The 24,146-nt window shown below is 39.0% G+C and overlaps 3 protein-coding genes and 1 non-coding gene across 4 annotated transcripts; 1 reads left to right on the forward strand and 3 right to left on the reverse strand.

The window, feature by feature from the left end:
• Positions 1-6,087: 6,087 nt before the first annotated feature.
• On the reverse strand, positions 6,088-7,290 carry LOC137134247 (otoraplin-like). Its single transcript, XM_067518869.1, has 4 exons — positions 7,088-7,290; positions 6,820-6,959; positions 6,446-6,556; positions 6,088-6,323 (listed from the first exon to the last, which is right to left on the reverse strand). Exons 1-4 carry the CDS (start codon positions 7,200-7,202, stop codon positions 6,300-6,302), a joined length of 390 nt encoding a protein of 129 aa, XP_067374970.1. The 5' UTR covers positions 7,203-7,290; the 3' UTR covers positions 6,088-6,299.
• Positions 7,291-8,717: 1,427 nt separating this feature from the next.
• gtpbp2a (GTP binding protein 2a) lies at positions 8,718-19,243 on the forward strand. The gene is made up of 12 exons (XM_067518857.1): positions 8,718-9,140; positions 10,865-10,891; positions 11,129-11,313; positions 11,913-12,021; positions 12,150-12,347; positions 13,128-13,302; positions 15,759-15,978; positions 16,106-16,241; positions 16,332-16,390; positions 16,495-16,666; positions 16,914-17,078; positions 17,219-19,243. Exons 1-12 carry the CDS (start codon positions 8,946-8,948, stop codon positions 17,399-17,401), a joined length of 1,824 nt encoding a protein of 607 aa, XP_067374958.1. The 5' UTR covers positions 8,718-8,945; the 3' UTR covers positions 17,402-19,243.
• On the reverse strand, positions 14,373-14,455 carry trnal-cag (transfer RNA leucine (anticodon CAG)). Its single transcript has one exon. It is a non-coding gene; the product is annotated as a tRNA-Leu (tRNA).
• A 641-nt stretch (positions 19,244-19,884) lies between the features above and the next one.
• polh (polymerase (DNA directed), eta) lies at positions 19,885-24,022 on the reverse strand. Its single transcript, XM_067518845.1, has 10 exons — positions 23,776-24,022; positions 23,259-23,393; positions 22,903-23,135; positions 22,597-22,775; positions 22,393-22,496; positions 22,142-22,261; positions 21,777-21,900; positions 21,566-21,631; positions 21,292-21,464; positions 19,885-21,189 (listed from the first exon to the last, which is right to left on the reverse strand). The coding sequence occupies exons 1-10, from the start codon at positions 23,910-23,912 to the stop codon at positions 20,220-20,222; spliced, it is 2,241 nt and encodes a 746-aa protein (XP_067374946.1). The 5' UTR covers positions 23,913-24,022; the 3' UTR covers positions 19,885-20,219.
• Positions 24,023-24,146: the final 124 nt, after the last annotated feature.

The following is a 24,146-nucleotide window of genomic DNA, read 5'->3' on the forward strand; positions in this document are numbered from 1 at the left end:
GGAGTCTAAAGGATCGTGTCTCTGCTGAGAGACACGAGAGGGAAACGAGAGGGAAATAAAGACAAAAAAAGAAATACAGTGACTCTGATGTTTTCATAAGTGGGATGCTGATATAATGCAAACACAGTGACAAGCATGCCCCTACAGGGATTTGAAGTGTTTTCCTTTCTGGGGTGTAGATGATGTCATGACATGTACGCGTCAAGCGCAGCAGACCTCCAGCCATGTGTTACCTAAACACATGCATTATTTATATTCCAAGCAAGTGCACAGACAGGACTGTGTCACAGTCCTATAACTAAAGGGCTGAATAAAAGATGTCTTTTGTTGAATGGCCTCAGACAGCTTGTTCAACACGGTTGGTGAATATGTTTTGAAAAAGTTTCTTTCAAGGCTCTGAGAGACATTAACGTGATATCAAAATAATGCATTCATACTGTAAAACTCACGAGACTTCTTCCAAAAGCTCAGAATAACAGCTCTCTGTTGCAGCAGATTTTCATTGCTTTAAAGTTGCAAAATTGTAAAGCGCTTTGGATAAAAGTACTATATAAACAGGGCCTTCGAAGGTAAAGGCAGGGTTATTTGCAATTCTTCTTCATTTCTGAGGACTTCTGAAGCCAATCCCAGTAGACACTGGTGGAAAGGCTGGTTGCAAACAGAAATGTACAACTGTTTATGCTCTGTTTACATTCACGCACAGGTTAGAGTGGCTAACTAACCTATCCTGCATGTCTTTGTGGTTTGTGCACGTTGGGATAACATGCAAAATCTATGCGGAAAGGCTTCAGTTTGGTAACAGGTCCCCCCCAGCTTTGACATAACAGTGCTAACCACTGCAGCACCATGCTGCTCCACAACATAAGCACTAAGTAGCCATGTTTCTAGCCACCCATTGATTACAAGTCTCAGGCCTGTGCAAATAACCTTAAAACTTTTATGTGTCCTTGAAATTGCAAAAACTTTGGTACTCACTGAGATTTATAAAACAGGGTTTGATAAAATGACAACAGTTTGGATTTCTTTCTTTTTTTTTTTATCTCCCATTATTTATAGTATGTCCACAGATGGCGTTCAAAATGGGGTCCTGGTGGCTCAATGGGTAGAGACTCGGCTTGGGATGCAGAAAGCCGCAGGATGGAATCCCAGTCCCCCCGGTATGGCCCCGCCCAGCCATCAAGGGCTACCTTGGTGCTGGGTTGCAGCAAGAAGGGCATCTAGTGTAAAAAAAAGAAAGAACAAATAGCCAAAAAAATGTGAGGAACACATTCCGCTGTGGGACCCCTGAAAGGACAAACGGAAAGCTGTTTATCTTTAACACATACGTATGTTGTTGATTAACACCTAGACTTGAGGTTTTACATAATTCAGCATCATCATGGTCATGTCATCACAACTTTTAAGGATACTATTTGGTTACAACCTAAATAGTAAATGTAGTATTTGTTTCAATGTGAGTACATTGCACAAAGGCAAAAAAGTGGAATGAGTCTGATGGACAAGAACAATGTTAATCTCCTCACGTTTGGATTATTTCTTTCCACCTTGTGATGGCAATTTGTTGTTAGAACTTTAATAATGTACTTATTGTCTAATACATAGGTGACTAATTTGTCTGAAAGAATGAGGTTTCTTTATTTCTATAACTGACTATAATAACTATGTTGTAAATTTCATTTCCTTCCGATTCTCTTTCAGCTTTATGACCTTTGACCTATCTTCATTAGCTACTTAAAAAAAAAACTTTTTTTCTTGACAATTGAAACTGCTTAGCCACCCGCCCTAAAATACCCACTGTCACACACACATACACACACACACACTCACACACACACCCACACACACAGTAACCATTGTCTGATCTTTTTGGTAACCTTGGTGATGGGCAAAACAAAGGTAGATTGAAGGAAGTTTTCCTGGACGTGGGGAAGGTGAGGAAAAGGTTGTTTCAGACAAAGGGTTTATTCATGTGTGCCAGAAATCTAGGTGACAGTTGAAAGGAAGTGGACTGTAACAACCTGATAATCATCAATAACTCACACTCAATTATAGTCCAGAAAAAAATACTATTGTATAAGTCTTTCCATTTTCCCCTTTACCCCCACTGAGCTGATTCTATTTGTGCTTATACTTTTTAGAAGACATAAAAACTGATAAGACCATCAATTAAGTGAAAATCTGACTGTACAGTGAAGAACCATGTACTTAAAAGGCCTTTTTTCCCCCTACTAGAATAGAGCAGTAACCCTCAAGTGGTAGTTACAATACAGTCCAGCATGGTTAGGAGAGATGAAATAAAATCAATGGTTTCTTTGTGTGGTTGTGTGACAGAGAAAAAGGGTGGAATTACACTAGCCTGAGCAATTATATGAATCACAGATATAAAACAGACACACAGAGAAAGAGAGAGAGAACAATAGAGTAAGACAGTGATCAGTCAACACAGCATGGGCTCTCGATGTGGTCTGCACCTACACAGCATCATATGCAGCAAGCTGCAATGCATCGCATGTTTTGACATGCAAGATTTTTCCCAAGTTGAACCCAGTCGACCACAACATTTAAAACTGAGGTGGTATTAGCATTGTGGCTTTCCTTGGTTATTCTTAAAAGTCAGTTTATTCTCAAAACATTGCAGCCAGACACATGACAGTGCCTGTGGGAGTAGCTGACACATCACACAAAACTAGACTGACAAATACATTTGTAAATGAAGAGGATATTAATCAAGTAAGAAGGACACTGCTGATCCTTGGGCTTAATCAGTGATTGATTTATTCTGACTGATTGATTAAGTTCAAACAAGCACTGAGTTGGCATTTTCTGACACTGCTGATGAAAACTGGCACCGAAAGCCCCTGTCATTCAAGCACCTTTAAGACACTTCCGATTAAGTCAGTCAGGACAATGAAAAACAAAAGCTCTTGCCTCCAGTCATGGATGCATCAGGCCTTTTCACCTTAGAGGAGACCACATAAAGTAGTCTGTACCTACTTTCTGACCCATGTTTGGCCATCACAAACATTCACATTGAGTCATCCCATTTCTGGGTGCCAATATGTTAGCTCTTCAAATGTTCTTCGAACTTCAATATTCTTTTTTCTTTCTTTCTCCCAGCAGCTGAATTTTGATCTAGGATGAGTCTAGGGTTGAAAGAGAGAGAAGGCATTTTTTCTTCAAGTGTAGCATTGGAGTGTTTTGTTTAGTGAAATTGTCTTTTGCTGATCATATTTTCAGGAAGCTTGTGATGGAGTGGTTAGGGCAGCTGCCTAATAACTAGAAGGCCACAGGTTTACATCCCTGGCCAGCTGTGTTTTTTCTCCCCGTGCTTGCATACGGTAGGTTTCCTCCACGTACTCCAGTTTCTCCGACAGGCCAAATGCGAATATGTTAGATTAACTGGTGACTCTAAATTGCCCATAGGTGTAAATGTGAGACTCCATGGTTGTATGTCTGTGTTGTCCTTGAGATAGACTGCTGACCTGTCCCGGGTGTACATCGCATGACAGCTGGGACAGACTGCACCCCTACGACTCTAAACAGGATAAGTGATTAGAATGAATGATTGTATTATATTTTCTCTCCCTATTTTCATAATTGTGTTATCATTGAAAACGTAGAACTCACTACTACAGTTATTAGAATCAAGAAGTAATTTGACTGTTCTGATTAACAGTTGTTACACAACATTTTTCCACAAACCATTTTTCACAACACCTGAGACATGGATGCTGTGAACAATAAATACAAGAATCTTGTTTCCCCAGTCTAAAATGTCACGCTCAGATGCTATCCAGACCTGAAGCTGTTGATTTCTCAGATCTACAGGGTGCTGTGATTCCAGGTGTAGAGGGTGACAATGGATGAGAAAACAAATGCATCTACTGCGGCCTACTGTGGCAGCTGCTCCTTTACATAGGAAACACATACACACAAAACTACACAGAGAATCAATGTTTGTCATAGTAACCTTGTTTGTGTGACAAACATTGACTTAACAAGTGTAACTTGCTGCAATTTGTATATTTTGTGAACTTGTGCACATAAACAGTTAACATGAGTATTTTAACCCATTGACTTGTTGCACAGTTTATTGTGTTGTCAGTCTATTCTAAATGCACAGGCCTGTCATTTTCACATTCAGTACACCCATGATGACACACTAAAATGTTAAAACAACTGAGATCTCTCATTTACAAAAGCATTCATATCTTTTTCTGTAGCACTCCAAATTGTCCTCAGGTGCTTTTTTTCTATAATTATTTTGCAGATGCGTCTAGAAGCACCTGTGGCAAAGAGAACTCAACATGATTGAGTAAGACACGTGTAAAAAAATGTCCCACAATTCACAGGATATGTCAGGACAGAAGCTCACAAAGTCCAAGAAACTTTCTGTAGAAACACTCATAATAGTAAAACTTTAAGCTTTGGCTATTCCCAGGAGCATCGTGGGCTTAGTACTTGTGAAATGATAGAAGTTCCCTCAGTTGGTTGTTTGGCCAAACTTAAACCACTATCGTTGAGTGGAGCAACTAAAGCTCAACACTAAACCCCAGGTAACATTTGGGTAGAGATTGAAACATGGCATTTTCTGTCCAGTCTAAAAGAGGTTCAGAGGATCTGTCAGGAACAACTACAAGCTGGCTGGTGCAAAGCTTTTAGAAACTTACCCAGGAAAACTCAACGGTACAATTTCTGCGAAAGGGGAATTAGGGGTTAATAGTCTGTGAGATTTCAGTTTGTGATTTTTAATAAATTAGCAAAAATAGCAATTTAATCTATTTAAATATTAAATGTAAAGGAGAATAAAATGTTTTTAAAAAGTGAAAGGGTCTGAATACTTTGAAGCCAATGTACAAATGCAATCAGCTGAAAAGATGCAGATCCTTTTACCTCTTTAGGGCAATTTTTAGAAATTTCCATTGCATTCAGCTTTTAGTTTGAGTCATGTCCAGTATGACCTTGTACTGGGAGAAATGCTTTTTTTTCGCTGAACCGAAATAAGCAAAAGTACCCTTCTCTCGGCTTTAACAGACCCCTCAGGCATGCCCCAGGTATGTTTTTGCTAAATGTCATTTTGTAGTGGATGTCTAGATTTTAAACAGATTTGTATTGATCTGAGCTGAGAAGGGAAAGAAGATTGATCCAAACATGTAACACCCCTATTTCCTTTAACATGTAAGACTTCCTTTCTACGAATGCCTCCAGTCAGGAACACATAAAACAAAACCAAAATTACCTATTTGTGGTGGTTTAATAAATACATGCACACAAAAAAAAGAACATTACCTAAAGCACCGAGTCGTAACAAAATATAAAATAAAACAAAATAAAATAAAAATAATAAAGCTTCAGGTTTGATAATCCACCACTCTAAATGGGGAATATTTGATTAAGATATATTCAGCACTGGTGCTGTGACACATAAAGAGATTGTGTTGATGAGATTGTGGGCTCACATCCAGTCAAAAAGATCATCCTCTGGAAAGATTCTTAACTATGACAATTTGTCAGGTCTTGTTTAATCATGATAGGTTTTTGGAAGCTGCATGCGAACCTAAATTGGATGCACGAAGATGGAGACAGACTGGTAGACATATATATATGCCTTGCAAAAAACAAAAAGCAAACAAAATTATGAAGTACAACTTTATGGAAAATAACTTATGTATCTTCATCATAAAATTTTTTAGCCTCCAGGGTCACTCACTAAGTGGCAATAAGACATTGTGAGCATTCAAGCTCTGGCAAAAGTGCAGGTGCACTGGTCTAAATAAAAGCTGCATTAATTGTCATTTATCTTCTCAAACTGTACAGGACAAATATGCATCATTAGTGAATAAAAACACTAAACAGTATATAAGCCAGTTGTTTTATGGATTTTAAATTTATAGAATGGGTAGCAATAACTTATTGGTTTCTTTTAAAGTTCACATTTCTCTTGAACATTAGGGGGAAAAACACAGGACTTATTTTCCTATATTGCTTTAGATCGAGTATTGATTTGTTGTGTGCAATGTAAAATGCAGATTCAAGTTAGCGAACAGGAAAGCTAATTTTATCTTTTCAAATAAAAAACACCTTGGATTGACATGAAAATGTTTTATTAAGCAAAGTCTCCTGGTAATACAAAGAAAGACATAACATTCGCTAATTTAAGAGCAGGAGTGTCATACTATATGGATTATGAAGGGCTGAGGGGGGAAATCTTTTATTCCAACCCAACAACACACACTAGCTAATAAAAGCCTATGTTACTAAAAGCCGGACTTTCAGAGAAAAAGGCCTCGTGTCGTGCTTTAGTCACAGTAGAAATCCATGTCCTAAATGAAATAAATCACACAAGATAACACTTACAACCACATATTTATTTTTAAAAATAAAGTGTATCCACCTTAGATTTTTATTTATTTTATTTTTTTTGCATAGAGAGAAACATACTCACTGTTGTGGGAATTACAACTCTCTCTTCTCTAAACTTGTGTGTCTCCTTCACAACAGTTGCTGGGAAGTATCCAATGATGCCCATCTGGTCCACATTCCAATCACTGTAAACCTGCAATTAAAATAACCTCTGTAACAAATAAACACACTTCACAGCATTTACGCATTATGAATTTAATGTTAATTATACTTAACATAATTTAAATGCTTGCTCATTTCTTAATCAGTTACCAAAATGCCTTTCTTCACATTTTGATGTTATGAGATTGGCCAGAAAGTTTGCATGTGTTTGTCACAGCTGCTGCTTCTCCTCTGTGCATAACCGATTGCAGGTGTCCAATGCTGCACTGCTAAATGTTACAAAAATGCACATACACTTCCAGACCAGAAGACTCCGGCGCCCTCTTCTGGTACCAGTTTAGAATACACATAAACCATATGGTTCTTCTTTATGTTGATGAATCTGCAGTCAGGAGCTACAAAGTCATCCAAGGCAGTGGCCACGGAGAGAACATCTAATAAAGCACATGAATAAGAAAGGGGAATTTTATGAATTAATTAAGCACATGCATTTTCTTGCACAATTTTAACGTAACATGATTTTACACACTGCGTCATGCTTCTCCTAAACGGTCTTACTTACATGAGCATTCTGCATCTCCACAAAGCTTCTTGTCTGCTAGTTTGTCCATATGAAAGCCCCATGACGTCTGGTGCAGTAGTCCCACACAGAGCAGAATCACCAGTGGATACCACATGCTGACCAAAAGGGCAGAATCAAGCAAGAGTTGATATGACTGTGAATGTTTCAAGGAGGTCAAGACTATAAAAATCTCAAAACACTTTTCCCAGCCAGGGCTGACTGGGCTGGGCCCCTACCTCCCCGGCCAATCAGTGTTAAGTTTTAGAAATGCCATTCTCTGGAACTATTTATTTTCCACAGGGGAGTTGGCTGACCTGTTATTCTCACCAAATCCCAGGGTCTTTGCAGTAAAAATAATTCACGGTTTGTGTATATGCCTTATTGGGCAGACTAAATTTCAAAGACGTATATTTAAGATAATGTAATTGGATAATGGATCATATCTTGTAAAATTTCAACTGATCTGAAAAATCCTGAATTTAATAACTAAGTTTAACCAGTTATCAGTCTACAGTCAACTTACATTAATTTATGACCTCTTGTGTGACTCCTCAGATATAAACTCAAACAACAATATGTCAACAATTGTGACTGGCTTTACCTGTTATCCGTTTTTAACTTGCTGTGACTTAGTAAAATTCTGCTATAACTCTAAGTCCTATAAGTCCTCCAAAGTACCCATGAAGTATGGAGAAACAGAGAAGTCATTTTTTTCAACACTTGGTGGCACTCTTTTCTATAGCTGTGGTCAAGTACTCCACCCACTTCAAAGTGTCTGTTTATTTTAGTTTTTTTTTTTTTGCTTTACTTTGAAAAAAATTACAACGAATTGTAGCAATAGCAATAAGTATCTGACTTTAGTAGGAATTTGATGAGGTAATTTCCTTCTACCTTCCAATGTTGTATGATAATGCATAAAGTGGTTATATCTGTTTTTTGGTTATTTGTGAGTGTTGTGGAGTATTTGTGCTTCTAAATTGTTTATTATGTTTGAGTAGTTCCTAAATTCTTTCAAAAAAGCTTAATGAACCACAGGCTTTGGACCAATGGGCCCTTTGACCTCTCGAACCTCTGAGCCTTTTGCCCAATAGGACAGAAATCATATGTTAAAAATTTGCCTTCAGCCTTTAGCTGTGTAATGCTGAACAGAAAGTGAAAGAACTACAAAGAAAGTGACAAAATATGTGTGATCACAGTATAAAGAAACCCTGTGTACAGGAAATAATAAGTACGTCGTTGTCTTTGTTATGAGTTTGTCAGTCGTTAATATAAATTTAAAAACCCACATGAAGAGGAATATCCGTTAAAACATCGACCTAGTTCAAAATGTATTTAAGTATCAAAATTTCTGTTAGTGACACAGCTTTCGATCTTATTGCATCAGCTTCGTAAACAATAAGCTTTTAAAGTCTTTGTAGAGAGTGTAATTATTTCCTATTTTGGCTGACGCAAAGCGCTGCAAAGCTGTCTTTGTGTGTTCGCTGTTATAACCTCAGTAGCTAGACGGGCGGACTTTGACCTACACTTTGTAGTGCCAACCAGACAACAAAAAACAAACCGCTCGCTTGCGCGCTCCACTTGAAAATATCAAGCATACCCTTGACATTTTAGGGGCGTGACGCAGGCAATGTAAAGTCACAACGATAGCCGCGGAAGGTGCTGTTATTGTTCGGTTTGAAGGGTCAGGGGGTGGTCGGCGCTTTGTTTTTATTTTGGGAGACGTAAGCTTCCTCTAGCAGGATAATTACGCAATTACAAACATATGTATGCCTGATAAAAGCTATATTTCTTAATATAGCACGGCATATTCTTTTATCCTGGTAGTGGGAAGCTAACCAGTTAGGTGCCAAAGCAGCTGATGGATACGCGGGTATCGGAGTTATTTGGCACAGGAAATGGACACGGCTCTGAGTCTCAAGGTGTTGTGTCTAGCGTCAAGTCAGGAAATGGCTATGGGACAGCCCCCCAAAAAACTTGTAAGAACAAGAAGGCAAAGAGTCGATTCTCTCGCAACTACAAACCAAGCAATAACACCCCGTATCTACCTCCAGAGGTAAGGCTAAAGTGCCGTGGTGTGGACTGTTTAACGCTGGATATTCGGGGTTCGTCTTCTAGAAATTTGAAGGGCAAATAATCTCCCCCAGATTTATTGTGTATTACGGACAAAACTGTTTCTGATCATGCACAAGTGTTTTCTTTGCCCCACGATGAGAAAAAAATCATCTGGTAGTCTTCCGTTAAAATGTATCCAGGACAAACGTCGGCATGTCCAACGTTAAACTTACTATAACGTATAGTGGTTAAAATCATGCGCCCAGCTAACGTAACGCTAACATAGTCAACCTATTATTTAAGGGTTATGGATATTTATATTACAACATTGTTAATTTCATGCAAACTCGGTGTTAGTGCATCATGTTATGATGTGGAGCTCAACTGAAGGTAGAGGCTTCGGTTCACTTCCTGTTGTTTTCTTTAAATTTGCAGTGACACGTGGCTACTGTAGCTTTTCGGCAGCGTAACGGGTAATGAATGAGAGTGGGTGACATTCCCTCCAGTTTTTTAGTATTTATTTATTCATGTTATTGTTTATTTTATTTACTTTTTCATTTTAATCACCCAACTTAGAGTTCTCTTTCTTCCTGGTAGCAGAAGGGGGCAGCTGTATTTGTAAATATCTGGCAGGGGGCGGGAACACCTACTTACTCTTTTTACTCTTATTGTCACAGCCTCTGAACGTCCCTCAGCCAAGGACTGTGTTAATACCCAGTAACTAAAGAGTTACTTAGCTATTGTGTTTATAACGTTTACTAGTGAACTACAAAACTCAGTAGGGTCATAATTTTCTCAGACATTTGAAAGAAATTATTGTTGTTGGCCTCACAGTTACCTACAGCTCAATCTGACCTAACTTGGAGCCAAATGTTAGTTTAAGCTCAAGATTGGACTAGAAAAGGCATTTCCAAAAAGAAACTGTACTGTGAATAGTTAGAAGTTCTGAACGGATTTTCCAAGCAAAGCTAAAAAAAAAAAATTTTTTTGCTGAAATAGGTGAAACAAAATGTTGCTTCCTTATATACTGGTTAGGCCAGTAAACCTTAATAACTTCAAAGACAAAAACCTTCAGAGGCATATTGTGTGATATGTCATCGATGACATCACCGTTTTTGTATAAAAGAAGTCAAAAAGCCATATACAAGTCATAATGTCCTTTACAAGCTGAATGTTTTGAAGTTTGAACAGTGCTTCTAGCTGATAGTATGCCAAAATAGTTAGGCTTCAAATACTTACAAAAGACGAAAGTCTGAATAATAATACATAATAAAGTTTAGGAATGCTCCAGCAGATTAGATTTTGATATTAATATTTGTTATTGTTTCATTCATCCTATAATTGAATTTAAAGAGTAGCAGTTTTCTCTTAGTATCATAGTAATAAATGCTAAATGTCCTTTTATTTTATTGATTCCCCAGTATTTAGTCCCATCCAGTGCAGTGATCATAACTGTTAAAATGTAAATAAAATAAAATATAACACTCACCTCCTTTGTCTAATAATGCAGCAAGTAATGTGTATTAAGGCCTAGCTAAGCAGTTGCTTTAAATAGCTCCCAAACATTACCTATTCAGACTAGGGCGCTGACTGGTCATTCAGTCAGATTGCATCGCTTTGTGTCTTTTAACAAATCACCAGCATGATTGTCTCACTTCTCTCCATACAGCAGGTGTTCATGCTCTGTCTCATGTTGGTATCTCTGTTTTCTTCCCTGTCTCTCAGGCTGAAGAGGGAAATATAGAGTACAAGGTAAACAAATTAGTTATTTACAATCCCAATTCAACAGAGTTGGGACAATATGTAAAACGTAAATAAAACACAATGCAATGATTTCCATATGTCATCAACACATATTTTATTCACAATAGAACATAAACAACATATCAGATGTTGAAACTGAGATAGTTTACCATTTCATGGAAAATATTGGCTCATTTTGAATATGATGGCAGCAATATAATGACTCAAATCTTTCCCTTGTCCAAGCTGAAGCTGGTGAACCCCACACAATACCGCTTTGAGCACCTGGCGACACAAATGAAATGGCGACTGCAGGAGGGTCGAGGTGAAGCTGTCTATCAAATAGGTGTTGAGGACAATGGCATGCTGGTGGGATTATCAGAGGAAGATATGAGGGCGTCCCTGAAGACCCTCCATAGGCTGGCAGAGAAGTAAGTCCAGAAAGTGTTGTTTATTTTGTAGCCTTCTCCAGACAACTGTGGCTCAGGAGGTAGAGCAGTTGTCCAAGGATCCCAACAACCTGTTGTTGGTTTGTTTCCCGGCTCCTTTGGTCATATATCAAAAGGTCCTTGAGCAAGACATTGAACCCTCACTTAGTTGTTCCCGGTGTGTGATTTTGAGTGTGAATAGGTGAATGAGAAGGACTTCTAAAGTGTTTTGGCTACCAGTAAGGTAGAAAACCGCTATATAAGTGCAGACCATTTACCATTTATTTTTTCACACCTGTAAATTATCCTGACATTACTGTACTATTTGCCCATTGCTTATATCATGCCCTTACAGTAATGGAAATAATTGTAAATAGAAAGTTGCCAAAAAAAATTGTCCCAAATAATATGTTAAAAATGGAAATTTAGTCATTTTTAATTGAATTCCCAAAGGAAACATAAGTAAGTGGGATATGGCAAATCCAAGTGGATGGTTAACCGATAAATATGGCTAACAGAATAGAAATACTCGTTTGCAAATTGGCACACTAGCCTTCTTCAGGGTGTTTTGCCACATTTTAATCTTGTTGTTTTAATTTTAGAATTGGAGCTGACATCACTGTTCTCAGAGAGCAAAAGGTGGACTATGATTCTGACATACCTCGTAAGATAGCTGAAGTTCTCATTCGCAAAGTGCCAGATGACCAGCAGGTTAGTGAGGCTACTGGGAGGGTGTATTGTGTTTGTTGCGTGTCAAATATTCTCTGATGATCATTTCATTAACAAATTGTCTGGTTTCCAGTTATTTAATGTTTTTTGCTTCTGTGTTTTTCCTGCAGTTTTTAGACCTGCGAGTAGCCGTACTGGGTAATGTGGATTCAGGGAAGTCCACTCTGCTGGGTGTTTTGACACAGGGTGAGCTAGACAATGGACGGGGAAGAGCGAGGCTCAACCTCTTTAGACATCTTCATGAGATCCAGACTGGACGTACTTCAAGTATCAGCTTCGAGATCCTTGGCTTCAACAGTAAAGGGGAGGTATGACATAGATATAGACGTACATAGATAGAATAAATGAACTGCACAATAAAAGAATGTAAAATGGTTTGAAATTGTTACATTTAATAATAACTGTATTATTTTCAAATTGAAGTTTAGGGTATTTAATAATTTATACACTAAACTCTTACTGGTAAGATAAACTACAGTGAAAACAGACATTCAAACACAAACTCATGCACCAAAAGCAAGTACACCTGTAAGTACAGACTTTAAAGGGTGACTCTAGCAATTTGCTGAATAAATCATAGTGTCCACATTCGCTATACAGATGTTGAGGCCAACACTGAATCTTCTTTACTCTTCTTTACCTGTTTGGTTATTTGTCAGCCATAGACCTCTGTTGTCCAAAAACAACACATCAGCCAGACACACAGCTTCACTCGGTGATGTGTTATTTCATTCCAAAAACCAAGAACCTTCCAAATATTGTCCACACGCTTCAGAATCTCAGGGAATTCACCTTAAATATTGTCCATGCACTGGCCGCAGTACAAGGAAGTGGCAAATTGAAGCATCTGGTGTAACATTTGTTATAAACAAAAAGTTTTACAATTGAGCAATATGTCATCCATTGGAACTGGTGTGTCTGGCTGGCTGGTTTTTAATAGTTTTTGGAAAACAAGGATGGCTAATAACTAATATAATAATAACATATTTAGCCTGACCTGAATTTTTATATTAAGAACTAGGGACTATGATGGTGCCATTGTGTTTTATGGGATATAGATCATGACACATGATTACCTCTTCTTCCAGGTTGTAAATTACAGCGAGTCTCGAACAGCAGAGGAGATTTGTGAGAGTGCCTCTAAAATGATCACATTCATTGATCTAGCAGGTCACCACAAGTACCTGAAGACCACCATCTTTGGCCTCACCAGCTACTGTCCAGATTTCGCTATGCTGGTCGTCAGCGCAAATACTGGCATTGGTTAGTATCAATTTTTTTTTTATTAAAGCCATTTTTTGTAACAAGTAGTATGTCAGTTGTGTTCTTGCGTTTGTCTACGTGGACTTTACCCATGCATTTGACTATATAGATAAGCCGAGATGAAACTGGATCTGCCAGTGATGCAGGCTAGTAATAGATACTTGTGGGGCCGGTCTGACAGCAAGTCTATGTTTATGTCCAAGAGATCTCCACATACTGTAGCTGTGGACATTACCAGGTCTTTGCAAACATTTGATATCTAAGCTTATGTAACAGACCAACTTTTCCACCACTGCAACTACCCCCGCTCTTTTTTGTCCCTACTTGCCACTACTCATTCCAAAATACCTCAAATACTATCTGTTCATGCCCACATCCTCTGACACACCCAAAGTAGCTTTGTGCTTTATCTCTTTCGTTTTATGGCTTTACGAAACCTGACATCCACAAATGGAACAGAAAGCTACTGTGTGTCAGCATGGCTGACATTGCAGAAATTACTTTATGCTTGACAGTGACCAGATGTTATGGCCTAGATATAAATGCATGTGTTATTCTGTTATGTAGGAATATGCTTATCAGTATTTGTGATGACTTTCTTCCAATGTAGTGTATCATTTTAGATTTAATTACTTTTACTTTTATTATTTAATTTGAGGTATCAAAGATCCAGGAGTTGTTTTTATTTAAACCTAATAAATTTGCTTTAGTATAGTAAAGCATTTTCTCATAATAATGTCCTTCTATTTAAACAGCTTGCTCTCTTGGCAGATTCTGTATAAGTGGGTTAAGTGGCTTCACCATCCCAGACTTTTTATTGATAGCAGCAAGAGAGATTGAGTGCAGGAAGCACGTATGATACCCAGGTCCTGGAGGACCTTTGAAACATGATATGTTGAAATGCTGGGGAAGGCTAGGCTGTTCTTTAATTTATTTGTGAAGACACAACTGTTTTTTTTTTTTTAAATTTCATTATATTTTTCAAGTTGTCAAGTTGACAACTGGTCTAGGCAAATGCCAGTTGACAAGTGGACAACTGGCAATAGAAGACAAAAAATATATACATATATTGTCAGAAGTGGGATTCGAACCCACGCCTCCAGGGGAGACTGCGACCTGAACGCAGCGCCTTAGACCGCTCGGCCATCCTGACATATTGCCGTTGTCACTGTAAAGTCTGCATCAGGACTCGGGGGGTGGGGGACGGCCAGTGAGCGCAGATAAGAACCCACCATTGGAAACATGTGACACTCTATTAAGTTTATCTGTTTTTGTTGTGCTTTTGCAAGAAGTAGCAGTAAATAAAGCTTCGTCTTTCTCAACAAATATTTAGTTTTGCCTGGGGCATAGAGAATAATAATATAATGGAACCAGTACTTCAATACAAAGGAGTCAACTATGTATTTTATTTAGATAACTGAGAAAAGCACAACCTGCATTGCTACACATTTTTTAAACAATGAATTCAAATGTATTTATGCTTCCATGCTTGTACTGTATGTGTTGCTGTGCTTGTCTGAGTATCTGTTCTAAAATAGAGCATGCTATAGGGGGAAATGGGGTCAAGAATGAGGACCACTGTAGCTACCCAACAGACAGAAAGGGGATCTACTGTCTGCAACTAAAGAGCTACAGCTTGGATTATGAAACAGAGTAATGGATCTTTATAAGGCACATAGTTCAGTACGTTTTATCTGTGGCTAGGCAAAAAGGAAAATTGCTGGCGACCATTTTTGATCATTTTCTGATGCATTAGTAAACATTTCACTCTGCTTTCTTCATTTCTTTACATAGCATAAGGATAATTTTCTTATTTGCTGTTTGATGCTCTGAATATTGCACAAAACTATAAAAAAAATTGCTTAGATGAGAAAAGGGTAAGCATAGCACTGTGAACTCCTTCTATGAGGTTTCCTTGTTTAGATAAAAACAGGCATAACTCCAAACTGTGCTGCCTTTGCAAGGAATCAATTGCTTTAGTAAAGGTATTAATTGGCCTTAAAAGGCATTGTCGACAGTGATGCATTAGTAGAATACTTAGTTTATTAGGTTGAATATTCCTGTAATTGCATCATAATCATATGTCATGCTAAATACTATCTAGTCTCATCAACTTGTATAACAAATAGTCTCCTGACCCTTGAACTCTAACCGAGTTATCTATAAGCAACTTTATCTAGGTCAGAGCAGTCTTTAATTGCATGGGTTAATGTTTTAAACATTTCTAAAAGTCAGTTTTCTATCCAGAGCCAGGAGTATCATATGAAGCACTGTGAATTATGTTATTTCTGACATTGGAAACACATACGTTTGATTCAAGGCAGTATAAATGCAAGGGACTGACAACCTTTGTGCTTGTTCGTTGCAGATTGCTCTGGGTAAAAGCATCATGTTAAATACATCAAATAAAAATTGTCTTTGTGGGTCTACTTTCTCTCTCGCTTGCTCTTTTCCAGCTGGTACAACACGGGAGCATCTTGGGCTCGCCATGGCCTTGAAAGTGCCGATCTTTATTGTCATAAGTAAAGTGGACCTGTGTATGCGGGCCACAGTGGAGCGCACAGTGCGGCAGTTGGAGCGTGTCTTGAAACAGCCGGGCTGCAACAAGGTGCCCATGGTTGTAGAGAGTACGGACGACGCAGTCACAGCAGCACAACAGTTCGCCCAGTCACCCAGGTACAAAACACTTATTTGTACATTATTAAATCAGTACAAGTGTGGCCCCCTTATTCAGAACATTAGACAGTAGGAACTAATTTGAGACGTCTCTTCATGCTCATCATGTTTGTGCTCTTCCTTGCAGCATCACGCCCATTTTCACCGTGTCCAGTGTGTCTGGAGAGAGTCTAGACTTGCTCAAAGTTTTCTTTAACATCATCCCTCCTCTGAGTAATAGCAAGGAACAGGAGGAGCTTATGCAACAGCTAACTGAGTTTCAGGTAGGTGTGAGATGAACTTTAAAAATCCAGATGGAGTGTTCCAACAATACAGTACATGATCTGGTTTACAGCAGTGGGGCTTCATTACAGGTGGATGAGATCTACACAGTGCCAGAAGTGGGGACGGTGGTGGGAGGTACCCTATACAGGTCAGTGGGTTGAAATGCTTATTTCACATTTTACTATTCCGCTTGCATTTGTGTTTTGTTTAGCATGAACTCTCTCTGACCTGATGTTCTCTGTGATTGTACAGTGGTATTTGTCGTGAGGGAGATCAGCTTGTCGTAGGGCCCACGGACTTGGGCCAGTTCCACAAGCTGACCATCGGAAGCATTCAAAGAAACCGGTCGGCATGCAGGGTACTCAGGGCTGGCCAGGCTGCAACTCTAGCACTGGGCAACTTTGACCGGTCACTACTACGCAAGGTCAGACACCAAACTCTTACTTTTTCTCTTAAATGTCTGGCAGTATTTAGAGAGAGCGTATCATATTTGTGTTTTTTATTAAATTAATTTCTAATTTATTTGGAAAAATAAACAGTGTTATAGCATGAGTAGTTTGTCAGTGTGGCAGACAAAACCTCAAACTCGAAACACTGAAACTGAAACACATCATGTCACATTATCTGGGTGTATGTGTGTATACAATGTCCATGTGTTTTTGTACGTCCAGGGCATGGTAATGGTGAGTCCAGAAATGGATCCTACAATCTGCTGGATGTTTGAGGCTGAGATTGTGCTGCTCTTCCATGCAAAGACCTTCCACAAGGGCTTCCAGGTTACCGTGCACATTGGCAATGTGAGACAGACCGCCACAGTGGAAGCAGTGTATGGCAAGGTTAGTTCATCAAGTGAACTACAACTTCTAAAACCTGGCTTGTTATATCTGAATGCAGTATCTCAAGCAGATTTCTGCTTATTTACATTTGGTTTATTGTTTTTTTCTTCATATTCTTATACTACATCACTATACCACAGGAGGAGCTAAGGACAGGAGAGAAAGCAGTGGTGCTTTTCAAGTTCCTCAAACACCCGGAGTACCTGAAAGTGGGTGCCAAGGTGCTCTTCAGAGAGGGTGTTACTAAAGGTATTGGCCATGTCACCAAGTTGCAGCACATTGCCCAGGACCTGCCATCTCAAAATGAGGATGAAGAGGTCTAAAGTTTTTTGAAATACCAGAACAGACCTACAGACCGTCCTACTCCCCATAAGGATTCTTTATAAACAACCTCCTGCTTTCTCCAAAGGCCTTTCTACCCATTGTCCTACAGAGTAAATCCTTCTCACAAAATGTTTAATCACTATTTTCCAATGCCTTGTGTTCACCAGCTTCTTTATTTGCCCTCTTTAGCCTTTCAAATAACTGCTGGTGTTTTTGTCTACTTCTTAGTGTTTATTTAGAGTGTTGCTTTTCATGGCATAGACAGACAGAAGCTCCTCCGCAACCTCTATAACACATTTGCAGAACGACAAAGACACGAGGTGACACACACACACCACATAGTTGCAATGCACAGATCGGTAAATGTCAAATAGGCAAATTGCTTTTTCACCTATATTGTGAAGTGCAGTTTACACGGTTTACACCTAAATGCACTCCTAACAACTACTTTGAAAAATAGAACACACACACTTAACATAAGTGCCAGTGTTGATGTACATTGTGCAGAAAATTGTTTACAAACTCAGCAGTTTGTAAGATGTTTGATTATTAGAGTGACCTGGGTGACGAATGCTCCACAGCAACTTGTCTGTGTTGTCAGCATAGTGCCTAACTGACAAAGGACAAGCCTCTGATCTCACTGCATTTGAATGCATTTAAATCAAATTCTTAGTAAGTGCTAACGAGATATGTGTTATAATAGCACGAACAGCGAGATGCATTTGTAGTTCTCAGACACCGCTTGTCCACTTTGTATAAGCTAAAACATCTAACTTTAAGCTACATTGGCACTTTATTAAGGTAAAGGAGAAGTATGTAAAGTTTGAACTCGAGCCACTTTGTATGTCAGCCTGCCACAATGACTCACCATGGCAATCACCTCTTAACAGTAACATTTGTTTGTTAGAATAGTTTTTATTCACAAGTAATGCCTCACAATAGTGCGGTAAGATGGTAATGATCTTGCTGCCTATCTTTCAAGTGCTTTAGTTACTCAGGTCAAAGTAGATATTGTATTAGTCAGCATTCCACTCAGAACTACTCCAGTCGAGGCTTCTGTTGCAGTCTTGAGGAGAAGAAAGGACTAAGGTGTTTCTCCCAAAGAGATGTTTAATTATGCATTATATTGTATGTGAAGCTGTCCACTGATGCAGCTTTCTTTAAAAGCAATTTTTTTTGAGGTACTTGATGTCGTCTCTACACACAAGTTACTGATGTCACTGACATTAAACGGGGTTAACGCAGTGCCTAATGGAACTATTGTTGGGTCCATTACACCCCAAAGTTTTAAACCTTTGTAAAAAGAAAAAGTTGGTGCTACTAGCAGAAACAATTTTTAATAGAAGACGACTTTGAAAATGAACGTTAAAAGTACTTTTTTCGAGGCTGCTGTTAGCCTCTTCATCTGTCTTGTTACTGCATGTGTGATGTGATTTCCACAGGGATGGTTCTCCCAGTGACATCAGAGATAGAGGGCAGGTGAAATATGTGCCCTGTTTTGTTGCAGCCACATTGTTGTTATGCACAGTTTTTGTGCACATGAGATGCATTTCAACCAAAATGTTTTATAGGCTTTATAAAGAATTCAGATGTCAAGGTTTGTTTTAATGCATCTGAAAATGATTTTATAGTTTTCTAATAGATCCAGATTTTACAATTCACATTTTTCACTCTTCTCTGTCTTCTCAGTGACCTATGTTCACTTTTTTGAGATCATCTTTGGCATATTTTTCTTTTAATTGAAGCCGTTTTGATCATATTTGGGGTGAAATGCAATATTTATGTACAGATCCAATATGTGTATCATTGTGTACATGATTAAAACTTTTATTATGTCCTTAGCAGTTTTTTGTCCGAGATCTTTTAACCTCGTAATCATACACCCAGTGTTTTGTGTACTTGTTCATGTCACAGCCGTGACTTACTACAAAGTGTATTATTTTAAAAGGATTTATCATATCATTTCCTGGTGTAACTCTTCCTTATCTGCTCCCCAGCTGATGCAATACAATGAGACTACACATTACTCATTCTACTGTCTTTGCTCTGCAGCACAATCTGTTCACTGTTGTAAAAAGAGCAAACATAAATAGCACGATGCAGGTTTTAATGGTATAATTGCTCTCACAATCACATTAAAGGTCTACAAACCCTGGCTCCACTTAATGTAGGTCATTAAATTATAATGAACCAGGAATGCTTTACATAATGCTTACATAACATTGCTTTACATAACACTACTGGCCAAACATTCCCCTTTACTAGTAGTTGTCCATATGTTCTTCCCATGTGATTTCTGTGCTGTTTTTGTGATTCCTTTGTGCGTTTGTTTTAGAAGAACCTAAATCTGTACATCTTTTCAGAACTGGCATAGGTGCTCTCTTATAGATCACTAGACATGCTGTCCGACTACCATAAACCTAAACGTTAAAAAAAAACTAAATTAAAAAGTATCTCCAGTATGAACAATATTCCATATTACTACATTTCCTCTTGGCATTTATTTACCACAAGCTAGTTCATTATTCAACTCACTAGTGGCATCTTTTGGCACATCAGAATATTACAACACAACATATACTTTAAATAAAGAGTAAAACAAGTCTTTAATAAATTCTAGTTTACAAAATTGGTAAAATTGCTTTATATATTTACCTTTATGATAAAAATTTTCACAATTTGTACACATACAAAGCTCAATAATATATAAAAAGTGACTCATATCCTGTTTACCTGAGCCTTGCAAGTTTGTAATATACAATACATGTATTATCAGAATTATTTTTATTTGTAAAAAGGCAGTTCTACAGCAAATCTTCAGCTCCTTTTAAAGAAAGAATCTAGGGTGCCTTTACTTCCGCCATGAGTGCGATGCCTTTTAGGTTGGGGTCCTGAATGAACTCTGTTTTTTGTCTTGCCCCGGGAGGACTGGCCCGTATCTGCTGCTCCAACTCTGAGAGGAGATGCAGAGGATGAAGCGGAGGAGGTTGAGACAGCTGCTGATCCTGTTGATGAAGAGAGTGAATTTTGGAGATCCAGGGCAAAGTGATAATCATTGTGTTCAGGCATGTCCCACACTGATACCTCTCGGCCACAGCGTTCACAGTTTAACAGGTCTTCTCTTGCTACTCTGGAAGGATGGTGATTTACCTCTTGATCCATGTCAAGTTCTTCCCTCAACTCTTCACAGGGAGAGTGTTGAGGTGTAAACTTACAGCCAGCTACTGCCTGCAGGTCTGACATGCTGGCAACAGTATCTTCAGTATCTTCTTTACTGTCTAGCCTAATAGTGTGTTCTGTTTCAGTCTTATTAAATGTTGAGGCAAAGACCTGTAAGCTTCTTTCAACGCTCTTCTTGTGGAAGAATGATGAAATGCCAGCATGGGTGCTACATAAACCATTTTTAGAGTGAGAAGAATCTGCAAAGGAAGAAACAGAGCAACTAGTATCTGTCTCTAGCTTACAATCAGTTGCAGACATTTGATGAGAGGAGGAAGATGGGGGAATTCTATCTTTATTCTCTGTCTCCTCCCCTTTATCTTTTGTTGTTGTCACTTTCTGTTTTTGCTTCTCAGCTGCCTTTTGAAAGAAGGACTGAATATTGCCAGGCTGTTGGCTTGTTGTGTCATTTTTCAGTTCAGAAGGGGACCGGGTCGAGGACTGATTGGTGGAGGAAAGCCTCTGGGTTGAAGTGACATCGCTGGAAAGGAAACCAGCTATCCCTCCCACTGATGGAGCATCGCTGAATTTGCTAGCTGAGAGATGTAGCAGGGTAAGGGGTGGAGTCCTGGGGTCACAATGCAAAATATATTATAAATAAATCACATAAGATTTCTTTAGCCAATGACCAGCTATACATTTTTTAAATATTTTGTTATATCCTAATTACCATGTTGCTTGGTTGTTTCCTGCTGTGTTGAGACTCTTGATAATGGCAAAACTGTCACTAGATATTTTGGTTGCTTCGTAGCGCACTAAAGCACAACAGCGAGAGAAGCTGCTTGGCCTCTTATCCCCAAGCTGGCGCACACCAACTGTCAGCAATTTCGCCACGCGACCATTCTACAAGATGGTGAGAAATGGCTTCACTATACTGTATACACATGATCAATATTAGAACCAGAAGAGTAAAAATAACACAGCCACACAAATCATCTTCTCACCACTTCTCTGTCCTTGGTCAGCCTCTCCTCCAGTTCAAGGGCCAGCTGATAAAGCCAATACTGTACCTAAACCACAGTTATTAGTGATTCACATAAAAACAATAAAAAATCTTCTTTGAATGTTTAATCACTTCTAGGTTTATTCATTATGAGAGCAATACTTCTCAAACCCTGATATAATCCATAACAACAAGAAACCAGCAGTTTGTACCTGCTCTTTTGTAGCCAGAGATGTCTTCCCAGGGAAGTTTTTACTGCAGCCGATGGACTTAGGAAGCTGTCTGGGCTTCACTGCTTCAAACTCAATCCCTCGGCATAAGTCATATAGCCACTGGCTGGAAAGCAGAGAGATATAATGATATTGTAGTTGGTAATTGGATATAAACAAAATGCTCAGTCCAGTTTATTTCTAGAGAACTTTTATCAAAATAATTTGGCCTGTATCTTTTGTGTACAATAAATCAAGTAAAAGAATAACTTGAAAAATATAATTTAAGGCTACATAATGATTATGTTAGGAATCAGCAATACCGAAAAAAGCAAGAGTTAAATAAAGGAATCTCTGTCTGGTATTACCCTGTTTTTTCTCCAAAGTGCTGTCCCAGTTGGGCCTGAGAAAAGCGAGTCAGATCTCCCATTGTTTCTATTTCCAGAGTTTCGGTAATGGATGTACCCAGCTTACCCCCCAGGTTACGGCTGCATAGATAAAATATTAAATTCAAGATATCAGCACACTGTTATTTAACTTCTGTTGTTACTGTATCATAATAAGTCAGTAATTTGTGATGAATGAATTCCTCATGATAGATAGCATACTTTGAACTCACATCTTGCTAATAGGGAGAGAGTTAAAAAGTTCTGTTACAGAATCCAAAGGCAGAACAGTTTGCCGGTTAGGTTTGTTCAAACCACACGCTAGTTTGGCCAGTACCTGGAATAGTAGATCGTATATTATGAAGACTACAAAGACAATTAGTGCACTAGCATATTTATAGGATTAAAACAATAAAGGTATCAGGAGTTTGTTGTACCTTATTGTGGGATATGCCTGCTGAACAGCGGAAACCTGTGTGTTTCTCTACAGCTGCTCTCATTTCCTCAACAATGACTGCCCCCACAGTTAGCTGCACTTCTGCAGAGCCCTGCTCCCCCGGCAGGGGAACAGGTAGAGAAGCCAGCCACTCCTGGAGTCCTCTGGACCTCTGCTCCTCTAAGGACAAATAATACACTTTTAGGGCGATACCAGAGTGTCACTTTTTGCAGTGACCCTTTCCATCACCACTTCAGTGCTTTCCTGTTAATTAGATAATAGCCAAAGTATATAGTTTACTGTCTACCTTTTTTCAAGACAGCATCCTCTGCAGACATTTGCTCTTCATGTGAACCCTGTGGATACCCCTGGATATAGGTCGCCCTCAGGATGTCAGCTTCTATTTGTTTATCAGTCATGGTTTTCAGCCGCTGCTGGACTCCAGCAGTGAGATCCATGTAGGCCTCATCAATGCTGGCTCTCTCAATCACCGCAAACCGAGACATCACCTCAATCACCTCCACACTAGCCTCTCTGTAACTACACAGAGGTGAATAAGTTATTTACCATACAGTGGACACAGTGACATAACATACATTTACAATTCATCCCATCAATAAGAGCTGAGGATGTAGAGTTTGCAATAGCACTGCTGGAACTTACTGCGTCAGATCTGCCTTGCCATGAGACTCACGCACTCGTGCTACCTGGAGATCTGGGCACAGCTTTTTCGCATCGTCCACCCACATGTTCCTGGTGACACCATGGGCCCTGGCCTCATAGCTCACTGCTATGATGCTGACAGAAGAGCAGATTTAGTTAATAGCCATGTTTTCCAAGTCATCTTTACAAATTTTAAAAACACACCTGTGTTGGTATAACTTTCAAATAAGGGGGACTGAGGTGTTTTTGAGATACATTTTCCTGTTATGCTTTGATCCTAGTTCTATACCTAAGCTATTTAAGGACAAGTAAGACACTTCAATCTACCAAGAAAGACTTTGAGACATTTTAATATTGCGTAAAAGACGAGTAAGTGGACGTTTACTTAAAACGTTTCTGACAAACTCTGCAAACTGGACACAGGCACCAGGAAAAACCAGAATTCTTTCAGCTTTTGGGGAATTATCAGAAATCCTGACTCGACAGTCAACTGTCGCACTGTTAATAATAAACATACCCGCCTCCTTTCCACGTCTTGTACTGGGCCACTACACAAGGAGTGTTTCTTAGAGCTGGATTCAGCCTCTGTTCCACCTGGACGTAAAAACAGTCCATGTCGACTAATGCTACCACTCTTTCCTTTCCGTACTCCATCGGTGAGACGGAGAGCAGGTTAGCCAGCTAGCGAAACGCTTACGGAAGTTAAACCGAGCAGAATGCTTCTGTTCCTGTCACTTTGTATTGGCGCCATCCACGCGAAGCGGTACACAGAAAAACGTCATCAACAATCGACAAAGACAACAACTGGGCACGGCCATAGTGGTGAGGTCGCTGTGTTAATGAACAGCAACACGTAATAAAAACTCCCTAGTGAGTGGGAAAAATAGA

Source organism: Channa argus, chromosome 1 (genome assembly GCF_033026475.1).
Source record: "Channa argus isolate prfri chromosome 1, Channa argus male v1.0, whole genome shotgun sequence".
Taxonomy (NCBI): domain Eukaryota; kingdom Metazoa; phylum Chordata; class Actinopteri; order Anabantiformes; family Channidae; genus Channa; species Channa argus.